This window comes from Peromyscus eremicus, chromosome 16_21, assembly GCF_949786415.1.
Source record: "Peromyscus eremicus chromosome 16_21, PerEre_H2_v1, whole genome shotgun sequence".
Classification (NCBI taxonomy): Eukaryota; Metazoa; Chordata; class Mammalia; order Rodentia; family Cricetidae; genus Peromyscus; species Peromyscus eremicus.
In genome coordinates, this window is record NC_081432.1 from 10,622,310 (window position 1) to 10,640,093 (window position 17,784).

Sequence of the window (17,784 nt, forward strand, 5' to 3'; positions counted from 1 at the left end):
TTTAAACGAAAATGAGAAACCATGAGGAGTTTTTTGTTTAGGACTCTGCAGATGGGGAGTCCCTGTGTAGGCCAGGCCTGTTCCATAGGAGGACCATGTTCATGGAGCACAGGAAGACAGGGAGGGCCGGAAGCTCTCTACAGTCCCTCTAACCTTCTCGGGGCTGGCATTTACTTTAAGAGGAGGGGAGTAGCAGAGGAGGGTTTTCCTTTAGTAAGTGCTTGTATAGAAGAAACGCTATTCCCATGTTGAGACTGGCCAAACAGGAAGAGGCTGGAGGTCAAGAGTCGGGGTTAGGTTAAGGCTGACACACCTAGTCAACTTGATGGTTTTGCTGTTTTGAGAGTACTTCGGTTACTGTCTCCAGTATATGTTAGTTGAATGTTCTTTGTGTACAACCTGCCAGTAAGGTTAAGAATTTGCCATCCTCCTGTTATGTCACTTGTGGTTGGTGGTTTTGAAGGTGTTTGTACCTAGACTGGCTCCCGTATGCTAGTTACAAAACTTTCTACTGAAGAGTGACTAGTAGGATTGAGACCGTCTAGCCACCATTCAGCTTGCCGAGTCTCCCTGTGTGACTTGTAGTACCCTCTTTTCTCCCTTTTCTTTAGGAGCACCCATGTTTATCTTCCCCACATAGCAGCACTTGGACTTGGAAGAGACTTGTAGTACTGTTATGATGGTGTTGGCCAGGCCTGTCAATGGCCTTGGTTTCTCGAGTCAGGCCCTTGCTGGCAGAGAGGAAGGAATGCCTTGTTCCAGGGGCCCCTCTCTTTCAGGAGAACCCTGTTGTCTGTCCAGGCCAGGCCATCAGCCCAGGTGGTAGAGTGTGGATCGGGCTGTGCACTCTGAAGGCTTCTGTTGACTCTTAGGCTCCTCTTTGTCCTGAAGGTCAAACTTCGGTTCTGTAGAGAGAGGTGAACCTCACCTAGGTCTTAGAAGCTTGAAAAGAGACTCAGGGATAGGGTGCTAATCTACTGGGGTGTCACGAGCCAAATGAAGCATCCTCATGGAAACCGCATGAGGGACTAGATCCCCCTTGTGCCTGTTGCCTGGCACCCCGTTCCTGCAGTGTATCCTCAGTGAGCAGTGGCCATGTGTCGTTGCTGTGTTCCCTCCTCTCATCCGGACAGCGCTTCATCCTACAGTGTAGCTGGGACTTGCAGGTACACCCTCCAACATCTAGCTCCCTGAGTGTATTTTGGAACAAATAGAAGGTGAACGGTCTACTGAGCTGGCCCCAGCATTTTCCCACAGTCCACTCACAGTGGGCTGGAGAGAGCACCCAGCAGCACAGACATTCTGAGACAGATGGGCTCAGGAAGAGAGGGAACTGAACTTACTATCATGGGCCAGGCCGAGGTGACAGCTGTTGGCATGAAGTAGAGATGTCAACTGTGGACACAACATTGGGGGAAGAAGGACTATGGCACCCTGGGTTTTTCTTGAAGCCTCACTTTTACTGTATAGGTTGATGATGGAAATGTGAAGATGATATAAACCATTAATTATAGAGTTGCTTAGGGGTCAGCAAGGTAGTTTATTGGATAGAGGTGCTTGCCACCTGATGTCTTGAGTTCGCATGTGGAAGGAAAGGTCAGAGAATTGACCTGCATGTGCATGTCATGTACATGTAGCTAGAGTTTTCCTGCCTGGCCCATGGTCAGGGCAAATCTCTCACCTGCCAGTCTCACAGCCGCTCAGACCCGACCAAGTAAACACAGAGACTTATATTGGTTACAAACTGTATGGCCGTGGCAGGCTTCTTGCTAACTGTTCTTACAACTTAAATTAATCCATTTCTATTCATCTATACCTTGCCACATGGCTCGTGGCTTACCGGCATCTTCACATGCTGTTTGTCATCGTGGCAGCTGGCCTTGTCTTTCTGACTCAGCCTTCCACTTCCCAGCTTTATTCTCCTCCTTGTCCCACCTATACTTCCTGCCTAGCCAACGGCCAATCAGTGTTTTATTGACCAATCAGCAACACATTTGCCATACAGAATATCCTACAGCACTTCCCCTATTTTTTTTTTTTTTCAAAAAGGAAGGTTTTAACCTTAACAAAGTAAAATTACATATAATTTGGGAATTTGGGCGTAGCTTCTCTTACTACTTCCTGGTGGAGGGGGGCGCTGTATCTTATGGGGACACAAAGAAAATTTTAGGATTATGGAATAGTCCATGAGGCTGTATTGTCTGAGCCAGCTGCCTTCAAACGGTTCTGGATGTTGGATCATCTGGGCCATGGTGTCATCGGAGACCTTTCAGGGGGTCTTGGCTGGTCAAACCTGATGTATCTTAATCTGGAACAAATCCATAGCCTCTGGCTTTCTGTGGGAACAAAAGCAGAGTCTCCTTTCCAAAGCAACATATCCTTATATTCAAATTTTGAAGTCAAGATATCTTTAAAATATGCATATTGGTTTAACTCAGCTTCCTTTACAATCAAATATCTCTCTGCAGTTAAGAATCCCAAAGACAACACAATCCAGATTCTCTGTGTAATATTCATCTTTACGTGACTTATTTTTTATATTAACTTTACTGTCTTTTTAAAGACTTTATTTTTTAAAACTATGTATTTGTTTATATAACTGTATATATCACCTTTTTTGTCTCTTTCAAGCCTATGTATACTTTACACACATTGTAAACTATTACATCTGAATCTGTCTTATTGTGAATCTATTGCTTTAAACTGCAGCAGCTGTGGCTGCTGGCTCCGCCCACCTCAGCTTCCCAACATGGCTACGTTTACCACCAGCTCTGGGAGCTATCTTGGGTCTATGCTTTTATCCAAGCAGTGTGTAGCCCAGAAACCTCTTTTTTTTTGTTTTGTACTAGCAAAGGCTAAATCTACCATGCAGCTTAATGTACCACTTGCAGAGGCCTCATTCCTGCCATACGGCAGGTCGAGTGCACACGCTAGGAACCCACACGCCAGAAACCCATCAGTAGCTCAAACCGGCAGCTGCCGCTCATTTGAGAGAGACAATTAGGAAGCTGTTTTTAGCTCCGTTTTAGAATCTTTTTTCTCAGTTTTTAGGTGGAAACTCTTGTCACCACGTTGGACGCCATTTGTAGCTAGAGTTTTCCTGCATGGCCCATGGTCAGGGCAAATCTCTCTCACCTGCCAGTCCCACAGCCGCTCAGACCCGACCAAGTAAACACAGAGACTTATATTGGTTACAAACTGTATGGCTGTGGCAGGCTTCTTGCTAACTGTTCTTACAACTTAAATTAATCCATTTCTATTCATCTATACCTTGCCACATGGCTCGTGGCTTACCGGCATCTTCACATGCTGTTTGTCATCGTGGCGGCTGGCAGTGTCTCTCTGACTCAGCCTTCCACTTCCCAGCTTTATTCTCCTCCTTGTCCCACCTATACTTCCTGCCTAGCCAACGGCCAATCAGTGTTTTATTGACCAATCAGCAACACATTTGCCATACAGAACATCTCACAGCCTGTACACACATACCTAATAAATAAATAAATGTTTGAAAGTATGATTTTAGGTGGAGAGATGGCTCAGAGGTTAAGAGCACGTGCTGTGTTTGCAGAAGACCCAGGTTCAGTTCCCAGCATTCACATAGCTGCATACAACCATCAATAACTCCAGTTCCAGGAGATCTTGTGCCCCCTTCTGGTCTCTGTGGGAACCAGGCACATACAACAGTGCATTTACATACATGCAGGCAAAATAACCACACATATAACATAAAAATAAATCTTTTTTTTAAGTATGGTTTTAAAAAGGTTTGGTAGAGTGAATATGATAGCATTAGTCTAGAGAAGTTTGCCTGAGGCATGTCAAGGAAGGACGTGCCCCCTTTCTAAGAGCACAGGGAAACTAAAACTCCACCTGTCTGCATCTGTATGTCCACACTTACATCTGAGTCTATGTCTGTGTTTAAATTGGGTGCCCACTTTGGTATACTTAGGACCTGTCCCTGGATTCAGTTATTGGGTCTTAATTGCTGGAATCTGGAATCAGTGTTATGTTATTTGGAGAAGTAACCTTGTGGATATGGATAAGGGTCCTGACTTGAGTTATGCAGGGTTTCTGGTGGGTGCTGAATCCCATTACAAGTATCTTTGGAAGAAAGAGACAGAGGGAAGGTTAGACACACACAAAGGATGGGGGAGGCCATTTAAGTGCCAAAGTAGGTTGCGGTGATGCAGGCACAAGTCAGAGAACATCAGCATCCACTGAAGGTGGAGGAGTCAGAGAGAGAATTCCCTCCAGAGTCTTCAGAGGGAAGGAAGCCTTGCTGCACCTGCTTTTGGCTCATTATAACTAATTTTGGATCTCAGACGTCTAGAACCATGAGATGACAATAAATTTCCTTTGTTGTTTGTCTCCAGCTTCATGGTAATTTGTTACAGTAGTCACAGGAAACTAATCCAGTCACCTCACTTTGTGACATTTCGGAGAACTGTTGTATCTTTTCACTGCTTAGATTATTCACTATATTAGAGGTCTGAAGGATTTTATTTTTTCCAGTATGATTAGTGTCCTCTGTGTCCAGGCTGTTTCATGGCTGTGAAGGTAACTCCTATGTGATTTTTTTCTTTTTAAGAAGCTCTGATGTCTTACCTTTCACATTTCACTGTGAATGGAAGTGAGTTCTGTGTATGGTATGAAAGGATTTCATTTCTGCCCCCACATGGGTGTCCAGTCGTTGGACACTCATGGAAATGAAATGGCCACATTTCCCTGTGCTGGGACCACTTCTTCTCTTGCCCCCACTTGTCTATATTCGTAGCTACTGTACTCTATCTATACTGTAGCATATACTGTATTCAGAACATTAAATCTGTCCTTCTGTTTTACTTTGATTTTTAAGTCGATACAACCAATTTGGACCCTTTGTGTTTCCACATAACAGTTTAGAATCAGCTTGTCAGTTTTCACAGAAAATACCCTCAAGAATTTTGATAGAATTACTTGGAATGACTCTAAAGACCTACTTAGAGCCTTGTTATTTTGGGGGTGGTACAGGATTAAACCTAGGACCTTGCATATACTACACTGGCAAGAGCTCTACCACTCAGTTGTATCTCCAGCTCTTCTCAGTTTTTCTTCTGAGGTAGAGGCTCACTAAGTTGCCCGGGTTAGCCTTGACCTCACCACGTAGCTTAGGCAGGCATTGAACTTGTGGTCCTCTTACTTCGGCTTCTCAAATAGCTGGTACTAAAAACATCACCCATCTTTGCAGTTTTGATGGCGTATCTGTATGCTTCCTTGATCATCTTTAATTTATCTTAGTGATGTTTTTGATTTATGGTTTTACATACACCAGTCATTAAATTCATTCTTGGATTTAAAGTGATGTCTTTCAGCTCCAGGTTTAGGTATTTACATTCATTATCTTGCTTTTTAATTAATTCATAAAACATACTGATCACGGTTATTTCTAAATTCCATGTGTTTTAGCTGCAGTTTCATACTGCCGCATATGCCTAGTCATTTCTAGGCATATGCTAGACCTTGTAGCTGTGGTACGAATTTTTACGACTAGTTAGTGTCATGTTCTCTCCATAGCAGGTTTACTTTTGCCATGGCAGGTGGGTGAGCACATGCGGGCCAAGATCTCACTATCTGCTCGTGGGTAAAGTGGGGTAAAGCTGGCACCGGACCTGTGGAAGCGCCTTTGTTTTCTTTTTTTCAGAATGTTATATTTGTTTCTGTATCTGTGTGTGTATGTGTGTGTGTGTGCGTGTGTGTGTGTGTGTGTGTGTGTGTGTGTGTGTGTGTGTGTGTGTGTTGCATGTATGTGGAGCTCAGGGGGATAACTTGTAGAGGTCTTCATCCACTATGTGAGTTCCAGGGATCAAAGTCAGGTCACCAGGCTTGATGGCAAGTGCCTTCCCCCACTGAACCATTTTGCTGGCTTGGATCCTCTGTTTTCCATTCATGTCTGAAGTATACATTACTTCACAGATGATCTGTGTACTTCCCAGGGCTCCTTTTCTTTGGTGAGCTCAGAGCATTGTGTACCTCTGTTACAGTTCTGCCTGGCCCAGTGACCTGTTTTCTACTTTTCTGTGACAGACTCTTACAACAGAAAATTAGCCTCTGACTCTTCACTTCTTTTCTAGTTTTATGTCGTCAGATTTAAAAAAAAAAATGCAGAAATGCAATCTTCCTAGTTGTTTAAAGGAGGGAGGTTTTTTTTGGGGTGGTGGTGGCAATAATTCTGCTATTACCATAAGTGGAATCCCCTGTGTGAATATTCATTTGGTGAATATGTTTTCCATGTCTTTAAAAACCTTGAGATAAAAGAAGATGCTTGTTAAACTTAACATGTACAAAGTCTTTTCATTAAAAATGGATGAGCTAGATCTGCAAGCGCTTCAGAAGCATACTTAATATTCACTTTTTAGTGTTGACCATAAATAACTTAAACTGTGCGGTAAGGTGGTTTCTGTTTCTGTGTCCTATGACTTTATATTTAGAAACAACCCTCAGGCCACCCTTTTACAATCTCATCCCCCAACCCAAAAAACCTGCAACTATGAAGGTTTTCTCTATCCTTATCATTTTTTTTTTTTTAGTGTCACAAAGATATGTCCTTTTGAAAATGGCTTCTATCATTTGGTATAATATCTTAGAGATTTATCCATCTTTTTTTTTTTTTTTAGCTGTCTGTAATTCATTCCTTTTTATTGATGAGTTGTTTTCTATAGTGTATATACCAAAGACACCAATTACCAAAATCAGGAATGAAAGAGGCCATGTTGCTGTGGAGGTTCTTTATGCTAAAGAACTCCGTGTACGTTCAATAGCTTTGGTAAAATGAATCAATTTCTGATAACCAATAACTGCTCAGACTCCGTGAAATGAAGCGCATAACTTGACTAGTCCCATAGCTATTAAAGAAGTTGCATTTATAATTTAAGCATCTTCTGGAAAATAAATCTTCTATACCATAGGGCAAGCATAGTTTTAAAAAGAAGAAGAAACGTGGGGCTGAGTGGGTGGCTCAGTGGTTAAGCACACTTGTTGGCTGCTGTTGTGGAAGGTCTGGATTTGGTTCCCAGCACCCACATGGTGACTCATGAGTGTCCTTAACTAGTTCCAGGGGATGCAGTGCCCTACTCTGGCTTCTGCAGGCGTCAAGCACACACATAGCTCACATACATACATGCAGGCAAGCATTCATACGCATAAAGTCAAAGTAAATTTTAAAAAGAAAGAATGATAATTCCATACAGTTTTCCACAAATAATTTTTAACTTTTTATTTTGAAAGAAATTTAGGTTCATAAGAAGCTTCTCAGAAATAATACATAGGATTTATCTAGTTTTCTTCAATAACATCTGTGTAACCAAAGCATTGCCAAATCATCTGCCATACATTCTTACATACAAAAGGTCATGAGGATATATGTTAAAAATTAAGGAGTTCAGATGTGTATGAAATAAAAATAGAAATCTGTCTCACACTCTGTCTGAAGCCAAATAAGCAGGATTAATGTGTTGTTCTTCTCTGCAATATTCTCTACACATGGCGCATAATTCACATTGACGTGTGTGTGTGTGTGTGTGTGTGTGTGTGTGTGTGTGTGTGTGTGTATATTATGTCAGTGATCATCTGTATTCTGTTTTCATATGTAACCGGCTGCCATTATTTTCATATGTCTAACATGATGGACATTGGTCCCATGCACACACCATGGCACAGCCACATAGAACAGGTAGGACTCCATAATATGTATATGTATGTATGTAAACACATTCATATATGCTTACTTTTTTTAGAGCAGGACCATTCTATATTGTTATTCAGCTTGCTCTTTTACTTGATAGGCAGTCATGAATCATGTGATATCCATCATCAGTATGGCAAGTACCAGGCGTTTTTCATAACCAACAGATTCTGTAGTAAAGATGTATGACAGGATATTGATTTCTTTTTCTGATAGACAGTTAGGCTGTCCAGTTATTTGCTATTACCCACAGCATTTACTACCTACCTTTGTAAAGTAATTCAATGCTTTTGGTGACAACTTTCTCGAAATATGTTGGTGAGTTAGTGCCTTAACGGGCTTTGGGATCCTAAGAATATTTCTGTAGAAGTGGTGACCAGCTGAAGTTTCATGTTGTCCCTACCTGGAAGTCTGGAAGAGCAGCTACCTGCCCTGCAACCACCAGAGAAGTCTGTCCAGTGGTAGGCCGGGATTCTTTGCAAAGCCCACAGATGCCTGGATGTTCAGGCATAAACTGCCCTATCTGCCTCCTGACAGGGCCTCCCAGTTTTGTGCAGTGGTCGGGGAACAAGGCTCTGTTGTTTGTCTCCTTGTTTGTGTTTTATTGTTCTCTGTGAAAGAGAATTGGACTTGGGTTTAGAAAGCTCGTATTTGAGCCCCTTCTTTCCTAGTGTACCAGCTTTGTGCCAGGATTCCATTATACTCCACTAAAAGCCCACCCTGCTCTCTGTGGCTGTGCCATGGTGTGTGCATGGGACCGATGTCCATCACGTTTGGCGTGTGAAAATAATCGCCTCTGGTTGCACATGAAAACAGAATACAGATGATCACTGACATAATGGTTTGACTGCGCCTATTTCAGCCAATCATTCAGTTGGTTTGAAAGTGATAACGTATTCAGTGGCAACCAGACCTCGAATTTTGCAGTTTGATCTTTTTCCCATGCTAATGATCAGCATTTAGAGTATCCTGTTGAAAGCTACTGTGCTGGAAGCCCAGGCTAAGGTATAGTGCTTGGAAGTCTCTGTATTAAATGAATTTTTGAATCAGGATCAAGTAACAGAGTGGGTTCGTGGGATGTATCCCCACTGTCACGTGAGAGCACCGTGGATGGTCACATGAGATCGCCTTATCTTATGGTGAGCATCAAGTGGGTGCCAGACTGTAGTGGGATTTGCTCTGCCCGTGACCCTGTGCTTCTTGCTGTTGCACATGACCTCTTAAAAGGTCACGAGCCCCTTCCTCCTGCTGCCTGCTTCCTGGTCTGATTGAACGGTGAGGTGGATTAGCTCCTGGTCAGAACAGAGGATGACTTGAGCTGTTTACTCAGTTCTGTATTCATGAGTGTATATCCTCAATTTATATCTTAATAAATCCCTATTACGCATTAATTAGACTCACGTGGATTGATCTTAACACCCGACATTTTTAATGTCTCTTTGTGCCATCTGGTACCTTCACCATCATAACCTTCATTTGAGACAGGACCCTGGGCATGATGATGTATGCCTTTAATCCAGTATTCAGGAGGCAGAGGCACATGGTTCAAGGCCAACCTCATCTGCATAGTGAGTTCCAGGGCTGCATAGTGAAACCCTATCTTAATTTTTTTAAATTTTGATTAAATTAGTCACATTTGAATGTATCCTAGAGTAAATATAATTTTAATATGTTTAAAAATACTCAGGCTTTAACTCTGTACATAAGTTGAAATTTTAATAAGTGAAATCATGCAGTATTACCTTGAACCCAATGAGAATAGTCCCCATGACCCTATGTGTGCTGTGATGGTGGTGGTCATGGGGATCGGGGTTTGAGTAGCCAGCAAGCCGATAGTACCTGTCTAGAAGGTACTGTGGATGTGTTCAGGTTCCAGTGCCGTCCACTGACGGGTGAGATGAGGATGGCATCTCTCCAAGCATCCTAAGGTCAGAGCAGTGAAGCAGATTTGCTCATCCATTGAGGATGGGCTGGTGTTAAAAATGGAGCACTTAGTGCAATAAACAATGGGAGAAACATTATTTGTGGGACAATGCCAACTCAGCTCAATTGAAAACATACAAACACAAAGAAATATGTGTGCACACGTGCGCACGTGTGCGCACACACCTGACAGGAGATATTCTATTATGCACACACTTAAGTGCTACAGAGCAGTTGCTTGTGAGGGTTGGGGCAGAACCTCATGAGGACAGGGAGATGGGTAAAGGGACATATATGGACACAGGACTGCCTAGTTGCCCAGGCTGTTGTCCAATAGGCTGTAGACAAAGGGCAGGCTAGTGGGAAGGGCTTTGTTGTAGCCCAGCTTGTGCTCTAGCAACTGCCCGTCTGTCCCATAGGACTGACCTTCCCTGGTTATAGGCCTTTCTTGTACAGGAGAATGTATTAATGTACACCTGGAACTTTAGTGAGGCTTACTGTATAGGTATATGTGTGTACACACACACACACACACACACACACACACACACACACACACACATATATATATTATGCCAGCCACTCCAAAGTGTGTTTCCACACCTGACAAACCCTAGTCAAGATGAACTCTTCTGAAGGAAGTACTTGGTTGGGCACTCAGCAGCAGTAGCTTTTGAGACTCAGCAGCCTTCTACTTTTTTGTTTGGAAGAAAGTGGAAGATGAAGGAGGAGGGCTTAGAACCCCCCCCCCCCCATGGTATAGTGAAAACTGTATTAACATACATTTGAACTAAAATCTAGTAATAAGAATCGTTGCAGTATACATTTCTGGTCTAAAATCTTCATAAAAACACTGAAGATCACTGTTAGCACTCCTATTTTGTGTGGGAATCAGGTAGCACCTGAAGACCAAGATGTGAAGTACATTTCCTACTTCATTGCCAGGTGAATTTCACCTGTGCTTGGCTGTCTTTATGGTGATTTGTCGGGACAGCAGGCCTTTTCCTGAGTCCTCCTCTAAGGCACTCTGGCTGGGGAGGGCTGGGGAGGGCTACGGTCCCTTTTACTGTTGTTCTGACACTTGAACCCGAGTAGATATCACCTAAGGGTCTTGTAAATACAGTGTGGATTCTGCTGAATCGAGGGGTGACCTCAGAGTCTGCCTTTTGTTAAGATTTAATACAAAATTACGTGTACTTATCTGTATGAGTGTGTGCTACACGTGTGTGCCCGTGGAGGCTAAAAGAGGGTATTGGATCCCGTGGAGCAGGAGTTGCAGGCAGTTCTGAGCTGCGTAACATGGTTTCTGGGAACCAGACTAGGGTCCTCTGGAAGAGCAGGAAGTACTCTTAGCTGCTGAGACGTCTCTCCAGCCTCAGAGTCTCCTGAGACAAGTTTCCAGGAGATGTTGATCACCTTTTTCAAAAAGTTAAAGTGTTATTTACATCCAGTAAGACTGTTTCCCAGTGTGTGTTCTGTAAGCCTTTGACAGGTGAGCACAGTCATGTCATTACTGCTAGAGCCAAGTCATCCAAGTCTTACACCGGATTCCTTGTCCCCTCTGGCAGTGCCCTCCCTGTCTCCTGGCACCTACCGTCTAGTTGGCTTCTGTGGTTTTGTCTTTTCCAGCGTGTCGTCTTAGAGAAGAATGTATATATAGTGTATAGCCTTTGAGTCAGGCTTCCTTCGCTCAACAGCTTTTACATGAGATCTGCCTGAAGCGCTACACGTCAGTAGTCTGCTCCTTTTACCGCCTTCCATGGTATGGGTTCATCCCGGCTTACTTATCTAGTGACCCTCTTGAGAGGCGTTAGTGTATAGTTTTTATATTATAACTCAAAAAAATCTTTGTGTGTCTGGGAGTGGGGCACAGTGCATGTGTAGAGGTCAGAGGTCAATCCCGTGAATCAGCTCCCACGTGTCTTCTTTGAGATAGGGCCTCTTGTTGCTTACTGCTGTACACACCAGACTAGCTAGTGTGTGAGCTTGCAGGGACTGTCCTGTCTCCCATTCCCATTTCATCATAGGAATGCTGGGGTCGCAGATGTGCACCACTACATCAGCTGGGTTCTGGGAATCCAAATTCAGGTTCTTGTCAATGTTCAGAAAGAATTTTACTCACTGAGCCGTCTCTCCAGACGAAGATTCTTTTTTTTTTTTTTTTAAATTAAAAATCTTAGAACTGGCTAGAGAGATACTCTAATTGGTAAAATGCTTGTTGCACAAGCCTGAGTTACTGAGTTTGATCCCTAGAACACACATTAAAGAGACAGGTATAGTACATGCTTAAAGTTCCAGTGCTGGGGAGGCAGAGAAGAAGATATCCCCTGGGGTCCCTGGGGCTCACTGGCCAGTCAACCAAGCCTTCTTGGTTAGTTCCAGGCTACTGAGAGACAGACCCTGTCTCAAAAAACAAGGTGATGGATGGTTAGAGGCACCTAAGGTGGACCTTTGGCCTCCATGTGTACATGCATGTATAAACATGCACACACATACACACACGTGTGCACCCTTACACGTACACACAAATAGTTCTGGGACTTTACAGTAATGAAATTCTCTTGTCCCATTGTTGTTTTAGGTGACATCACTCAGAAAGGCTATGAGAAGAAAAGGGCGAAGCTGCTGGCTCGTTACATCCCCCTCATTCAAGGTAAGGCCAGTGCCTGCTTTTGTTTTAGTAACAAATGTCCTGTCCTATAAAACATGGTATAAAGATTGATTTTAGTGGGCTGGGGATGTGGCTTGGTGGTAGAACACTTGCCTAGCGTGTGATACATCTTGGGTACAATTCCCAGCACTGCAAACTACTAATAATAAATAAGCACTGATTTTGGATTTTAAAAATTGGTATCTGTTTCATATTTTATTAAGGGCTGAATAATATGTCTGTTATTAGATAACAAAAATCCAAGGGTACAGATTATAGTTTACAGCTTTGGCTTGATACAGCTCTCACTCCCAAATAGGACTTTTTTTTTTTTTTTTTTTTGAGACAGGGTTTCTCTGTGCAACAGCCCTGGCTATCCTGGATCTCGCTCTTTAGACCAGGCTGGCCTCGAACTCACAGAGACCCATCTGCCTCTGCCCCCCGAGTTCTGGGATTAAAGGTGTGTGCCACTGCCCCAGCAACTTACTCTATCTTCGTGGTCATAGAGTGGCCCGATATAGTTCCTTACTAGATAAGGACACAAATTGTAAATTTTTTAATTCTTTGCACATTAATTTGTAGATTTGGCATAGTCATTATTTTGATTTTGTTTTTGTTTGTTTGTTCTTTTGGTTTATTGAGACAGGGTTTCTCTGTGTAGCAGCACTGGCTGTCCTGGAACTCACTTTGTAGACCAGGCTAGCCTTGAATTTACAGAGATTCACTTGCCTCTCCCAAGTGCTGGGATTAGGCATGCGCCATCACATCCAGCTGCTATTTTGAATATTTTTAATGGCATTTCACAACCTGATTCTTAAACTTATGTCTTAAGTACAAAAGGTCAGGAGATCCAAAATGTGGTGGGAGGAGTTGTCTGGTGAGTTACTGAGTTATCCTAAGGCTGTCACCACCGAGAATAGATTACTTTGCAAGGGAGGGTGGCTGGACTACTGGAACAGAAAGGCCAGCTGAGATGCACACATACACACATACAGACTTGGTATTGGAGAGATGACATGTGGCTAGGGTGCTGGCGTAGCTGCCAGTACCTATGTAAGATCTATGAACTTAGACACCAGAGTTAACTGCAGGTGTGTTAGGCCCACGTGTGAGAGGGGGCAGAAACTGGAGAGCCCTTGGGAGATCTCACAGGGAAGTGTTGCCATCTCAAGATAGGAAGGGCTTCTTTTTTTCTTTTTCTTTTCTTCTTTCTTTTTTTCTTTTTTTTTCTTTTTTTTTTTTTTTTTTTTGGTTTTTCAAGACAGGGTTTCTCTGTGTAGCTTTGCGCCTTTCTTGGAACTCGCTTTGGAGACCAGGCTGGCCTCGAACTCACAGAGATCTGCCTGCCTCTGCCTCCCGAGTGCTGGGATTAAAGGCGTGCACCACCACTGCCCTAGGAAGGGCTTCTTAATTGCCAGATATGCCACTAGCACAACAGCAGCCATAAAAGAAAGGACTTACAAGTCGGGATCCATTAAACTTCATAGCTTCTATTTTTAAATTCAAAAGGTCCCACAAAGAGATTGCAAAGTCCAACCACAGACTGAAGGAGGATGTTTATCCCACGGTGATTTAAGAAATGGCCCCGGAATGTCCAGACAGCACTGCCTAGTGGCTCTTCCTGAAGGAGAAGACATGCTCTCCATCTGCATGGCTAGGGGGCTAGTACGAGGCTTGGGGGACAACTGAGCACTGGGAGTCTAGCCTATGCCACCAAGAGCCCAAGTTTCCTAATGTGATAAGAAAAATGGGTGAACAGTAAACAGTAACAATAATAATAAACTGTAACCTCTCAGATGATCAGAGAAGTGCAGATTAACCAGAGCCTGACATCCATATTGGAGCCAGTGTGGATGCATCTGTGCCACATGGTGCCATAGTTCTCCTTTAGGTACACAAGAATGTCCATTATGACCCTAAACCACCAAGATCTCCAACCCAGACCATGGGATGCCAGAGCATCTAGACATCATCAGTGATGAACCGCAGTGAGATGATGGTTTGGAAGGACAGCACAAAGCAATGTGGCCAGCATGAGCTTTAAAAACATACCAGACACTGGGGAGGCAGAGGCAGATGGATCTCTGTGAGTTTGAGGCCAGTCTAGTCTACATATTGTGTTATAGGCTAGCCAGGGCTATACAGTGAGACCCTGACCAAAAAAGAAATAATGATAGTAATAAATAAGTAAATGACGAGAAACTACACCAGAGGCCCTTATGAAGCTGTTAAAGAAAAGGAAAGGAATTTCTAGATTGGAGTACAGGGTTTCCTGGTAGAGGTGAGATTGGATAGAGTAGGCCACATGCGATCTTCAGCTACCTGAAAGCTTTATTTCTTTTTCTTTAAACTTGAGAGAGAGGGAGGGAGGGAGGGAGGGAGGGAGGGAGAGAGAGAGAGAGAGAGAGAGAGAGAGAGAGAGAGAGAGAGAGAGAGAGCACTCAGTGTGTCAAGCATGGTGTGCATGTACTAGTTAGAGGAAAACTCCTGGGAGTTGCTTCTCTCCTTCCGTTTTGTTGAAGGGTCTCATTTCTGCTGTGCTGTGTACTCCAGTAGCTAGCCAGTGAGCTTCTAGATGATTTTCCCGTTTTTTGCTCCCCGTCTTTCCATGGGAGTGCTGGGATTACAGATGTGTGCCACCACCCCCGACTCTTTTATATGGGTTCTGAGGATCAATTTCAGCTTGTTAGGATGGCACAGTAAGCACTCTTACTTGCTGGTCCATCTTGTTCGCCCATGCTTAAATATTACTATTATTACAAGATTGACTTTTTTATGTGTGTGTTTTGTGTCATAAGGCCTTCATAAGGGCCTCTGGTGTAGTTTCTCGTGGTTTACTTATTTATTACTATCATTTTTCCTTTTTTGGTCAGGGTCTCACTGTATAGCCCTGGCTAGCCTATAACACAATATGTAGACTAGACTGGCCTCAAACTCACAGAGATCCATCTGCCTCTGCCTCCCCAGTGTCTGGTATGTATTGTGTCTGTCTGTGCACCACGTGCGTGCCCATGGAGGTCAGAAGCGAGTGTCATATCTGGCGCTAGAGATCGCTTGTGAGATGTCACATGGGTTCTGGAAACTAAACTCTGGTCCTCTGTAAGAACAGCAAGTACTGGTAACCACTGAGCCATCTTTCCACTCATGCTTTATTTTTTAAACTGTGTAGTGGCTACATTTCCCCCTATGTAATGCTTCTGAAATTGCATGTGCTTTATACTACCTGTATGGGTATATTTATAAATAACTGAAAAAGAATGTTGAAGATCATGGTTATGTATTGGTATTTGTTCATTCAAAACAAAAACTAAAATTGTGAGTGTGATAGTGGACACCTTTAATCCCAGCATTTGGGAGGTAGAGCTCTGTGAGTTCGAGGCCAGTCTGATATATATAGTGAGTTCCAGGACAGCCACATCTACATAATGGAGAGACCCTGTCTCAAAAACAAACAAACAAAAGCCACACTAAAATTGGGATTGAAGGAAACCGTTAAAACATTTTAAAGCCTATTTTTTCAAAAATCACAAACAACCATTAAGCAGAACAGTTGCGTTTCTTAGCCATTTCCAGTCCTAGCGAAGGTATAGAGAGTTCTAGATGGACGTCATGAGGTGTGGAAACCAAACAGGGTAAATACTAGAGGACAAAAGGCAGCTGTTTGTGTACAGGGACGTTGTGTGTGCTTGGAAGGCTGCTTGTTTAGCTGTTGGAATTAGTAAGAGATGTTGGCTTTATTGCTATTGTAGCTTTAGAGAATATGTAGCTTTTATTTTTCAATAGTTCTATTTTGAAATATGAAAAATTCATTTAAAATGAAAATACATTGTAAAATAGTTATTAATATGCTTAGCAAGAAAAATACAGAACCTATATTGGGATCACAAAATATATTTAGAAGAAATAACCAATATCCAAACATATGAAAAGACATAAATTTCTTAAGTGGAAGAAAGAAATTCAAAGAATAAGAAACATAAGTAGGTAATAAACACTAAATCATGTTCAACTTTACTAGTAGATATGGAAATGCAAATTAAAGTGAACTATCCTCTTAGGTTGGAAGAATTCTTAGGTTTCCTCTAACTCAGTGCTGAGAAATGTGTGAGGATATAGCACTTACATATGTTGCTTGTGGGAGTGTGAATCACTATAACCTTACTGGAAAGTTATCTCTTGATACCTGCTAAAATTAAAAGTGTATCATGTTAGGGCTGGAGAGACGGCTCAGCAAATATGAACGTGTCCTGCTGTTGCAGAGGACTAGAGCTCTGTTCCAGAACCACCTGTAACCTCAGCTCCAGGGGCGCCCTCTTCTGGCCTCCATGGGCACCTGCACTCACATGCACCACCACCACCACCACCACCACCACCACCACCACACCACCACCACCACCACCACCACTGCATATACATAATTTAAAACAAAACAAACTTAAGGCTGGTATGGTCTTTAGGGTCTTTAGTCCTACTACTTAGGAGGCAGAGGCAGGTAGACCTTTGTGATTTCAAGACCAGCCTGGTCTACATAGCAAGTTCCAGACTGGCTAGGGATGCACAATGAAACCCTGTCGCAAAAACAACCAAACCAAAACAACAACAACAAAAGCAAACCAGACATGGTGGTGCACGCCTTTAATCCCAGCACTCAAGAGGCAGAGGCAGGTGGATCTTTGTGAGTTTGAGGCCAGCCTGGTCTACAGAGTGAGTTCCAGGAAAGCCAGAGCTATTACACAGAGAAACCCTGTGCAAAACAAAATCAATCATACAAAGAAAAAAAAACCACCTTCCCCTTTATCCAGTAATTTCAGATCAGTTTTTGTTGTCTTTATTGAATGTTTTATCTATCTAAAGGATAGAGACACCCATGTTTTGGAATATATTGTGCCATGTACCACTTCATAATCCTTAATGCCTGATACTACATGTTCTTCAGTGAAAGTTTAGTTCTTTAGCCCAGTAGGGCTACTGTTCAGTATTGTCATATATCTGTATATGTGTATGTATGCATGTAGTGTATGTTGTGTGTGTGTGTGTGTGTGTGTGTGTGTGTGTGTGTGTGTTTGCGTGCTTATATTTTGTCGAATTAAGCATAGATTTCTGGAGTTACCCTTCTCATTCTCCAGTGCTATATAACCAGCCACGCTAGACAGCACCACAGATCTATTGTGCTCATAGACCTGCAGTTTGGACCAGCTCAGAGACTAGTACTTGTGAATGCTGTCAAAGTCAAGCTATGAGTCTGAGTAGGTATCTGAGTAGGTGACCTGTGAGGGCCCCATCATTGGCTTTTGGGCTGGGAGGCCCCCCTCACCTGCCTGCCTCTCCTGTTTTCTCACCTGGCCCTTTTGATGTGGGGATCAGCACAGTGGACTTCACAGGCATAGCTGAGTCAAGTAGAGAGAGGTGTGTTGCTTTGTGTACCCAGCCTTAGAAGTCAGGTAGCACCTCTTCTGTCTCTGTTCCTGTGAGGGACACTGACCCAGTTGGA

The 17,784-nt window shown here is 43.1% G+C and overlaps 1 protein-coding gene across 1 annotated transcript in view; it reads left to right on the forward strand.

Annotated features, from left to right (window-relative positions):
* The window catches only part of Dip2a (disco interacting protein 2 homolog A), an 87,137-nt gene that overhangs the window by 9,141 nt on the left and 60,212 nt on the right, over window positions 1-17,784 (forward strand). Inside the window, exon 2 of the mRNA XM_059243896.1 lies at window positions 12,225-12,296. Coding sequence (XP_059099879.1) covers window positions 12,225-12,296 — 72 coding nt within the window. The remainder of the gene's footprint in view (window positions 1-12,224; window positions 12,297-17,784) is intronic.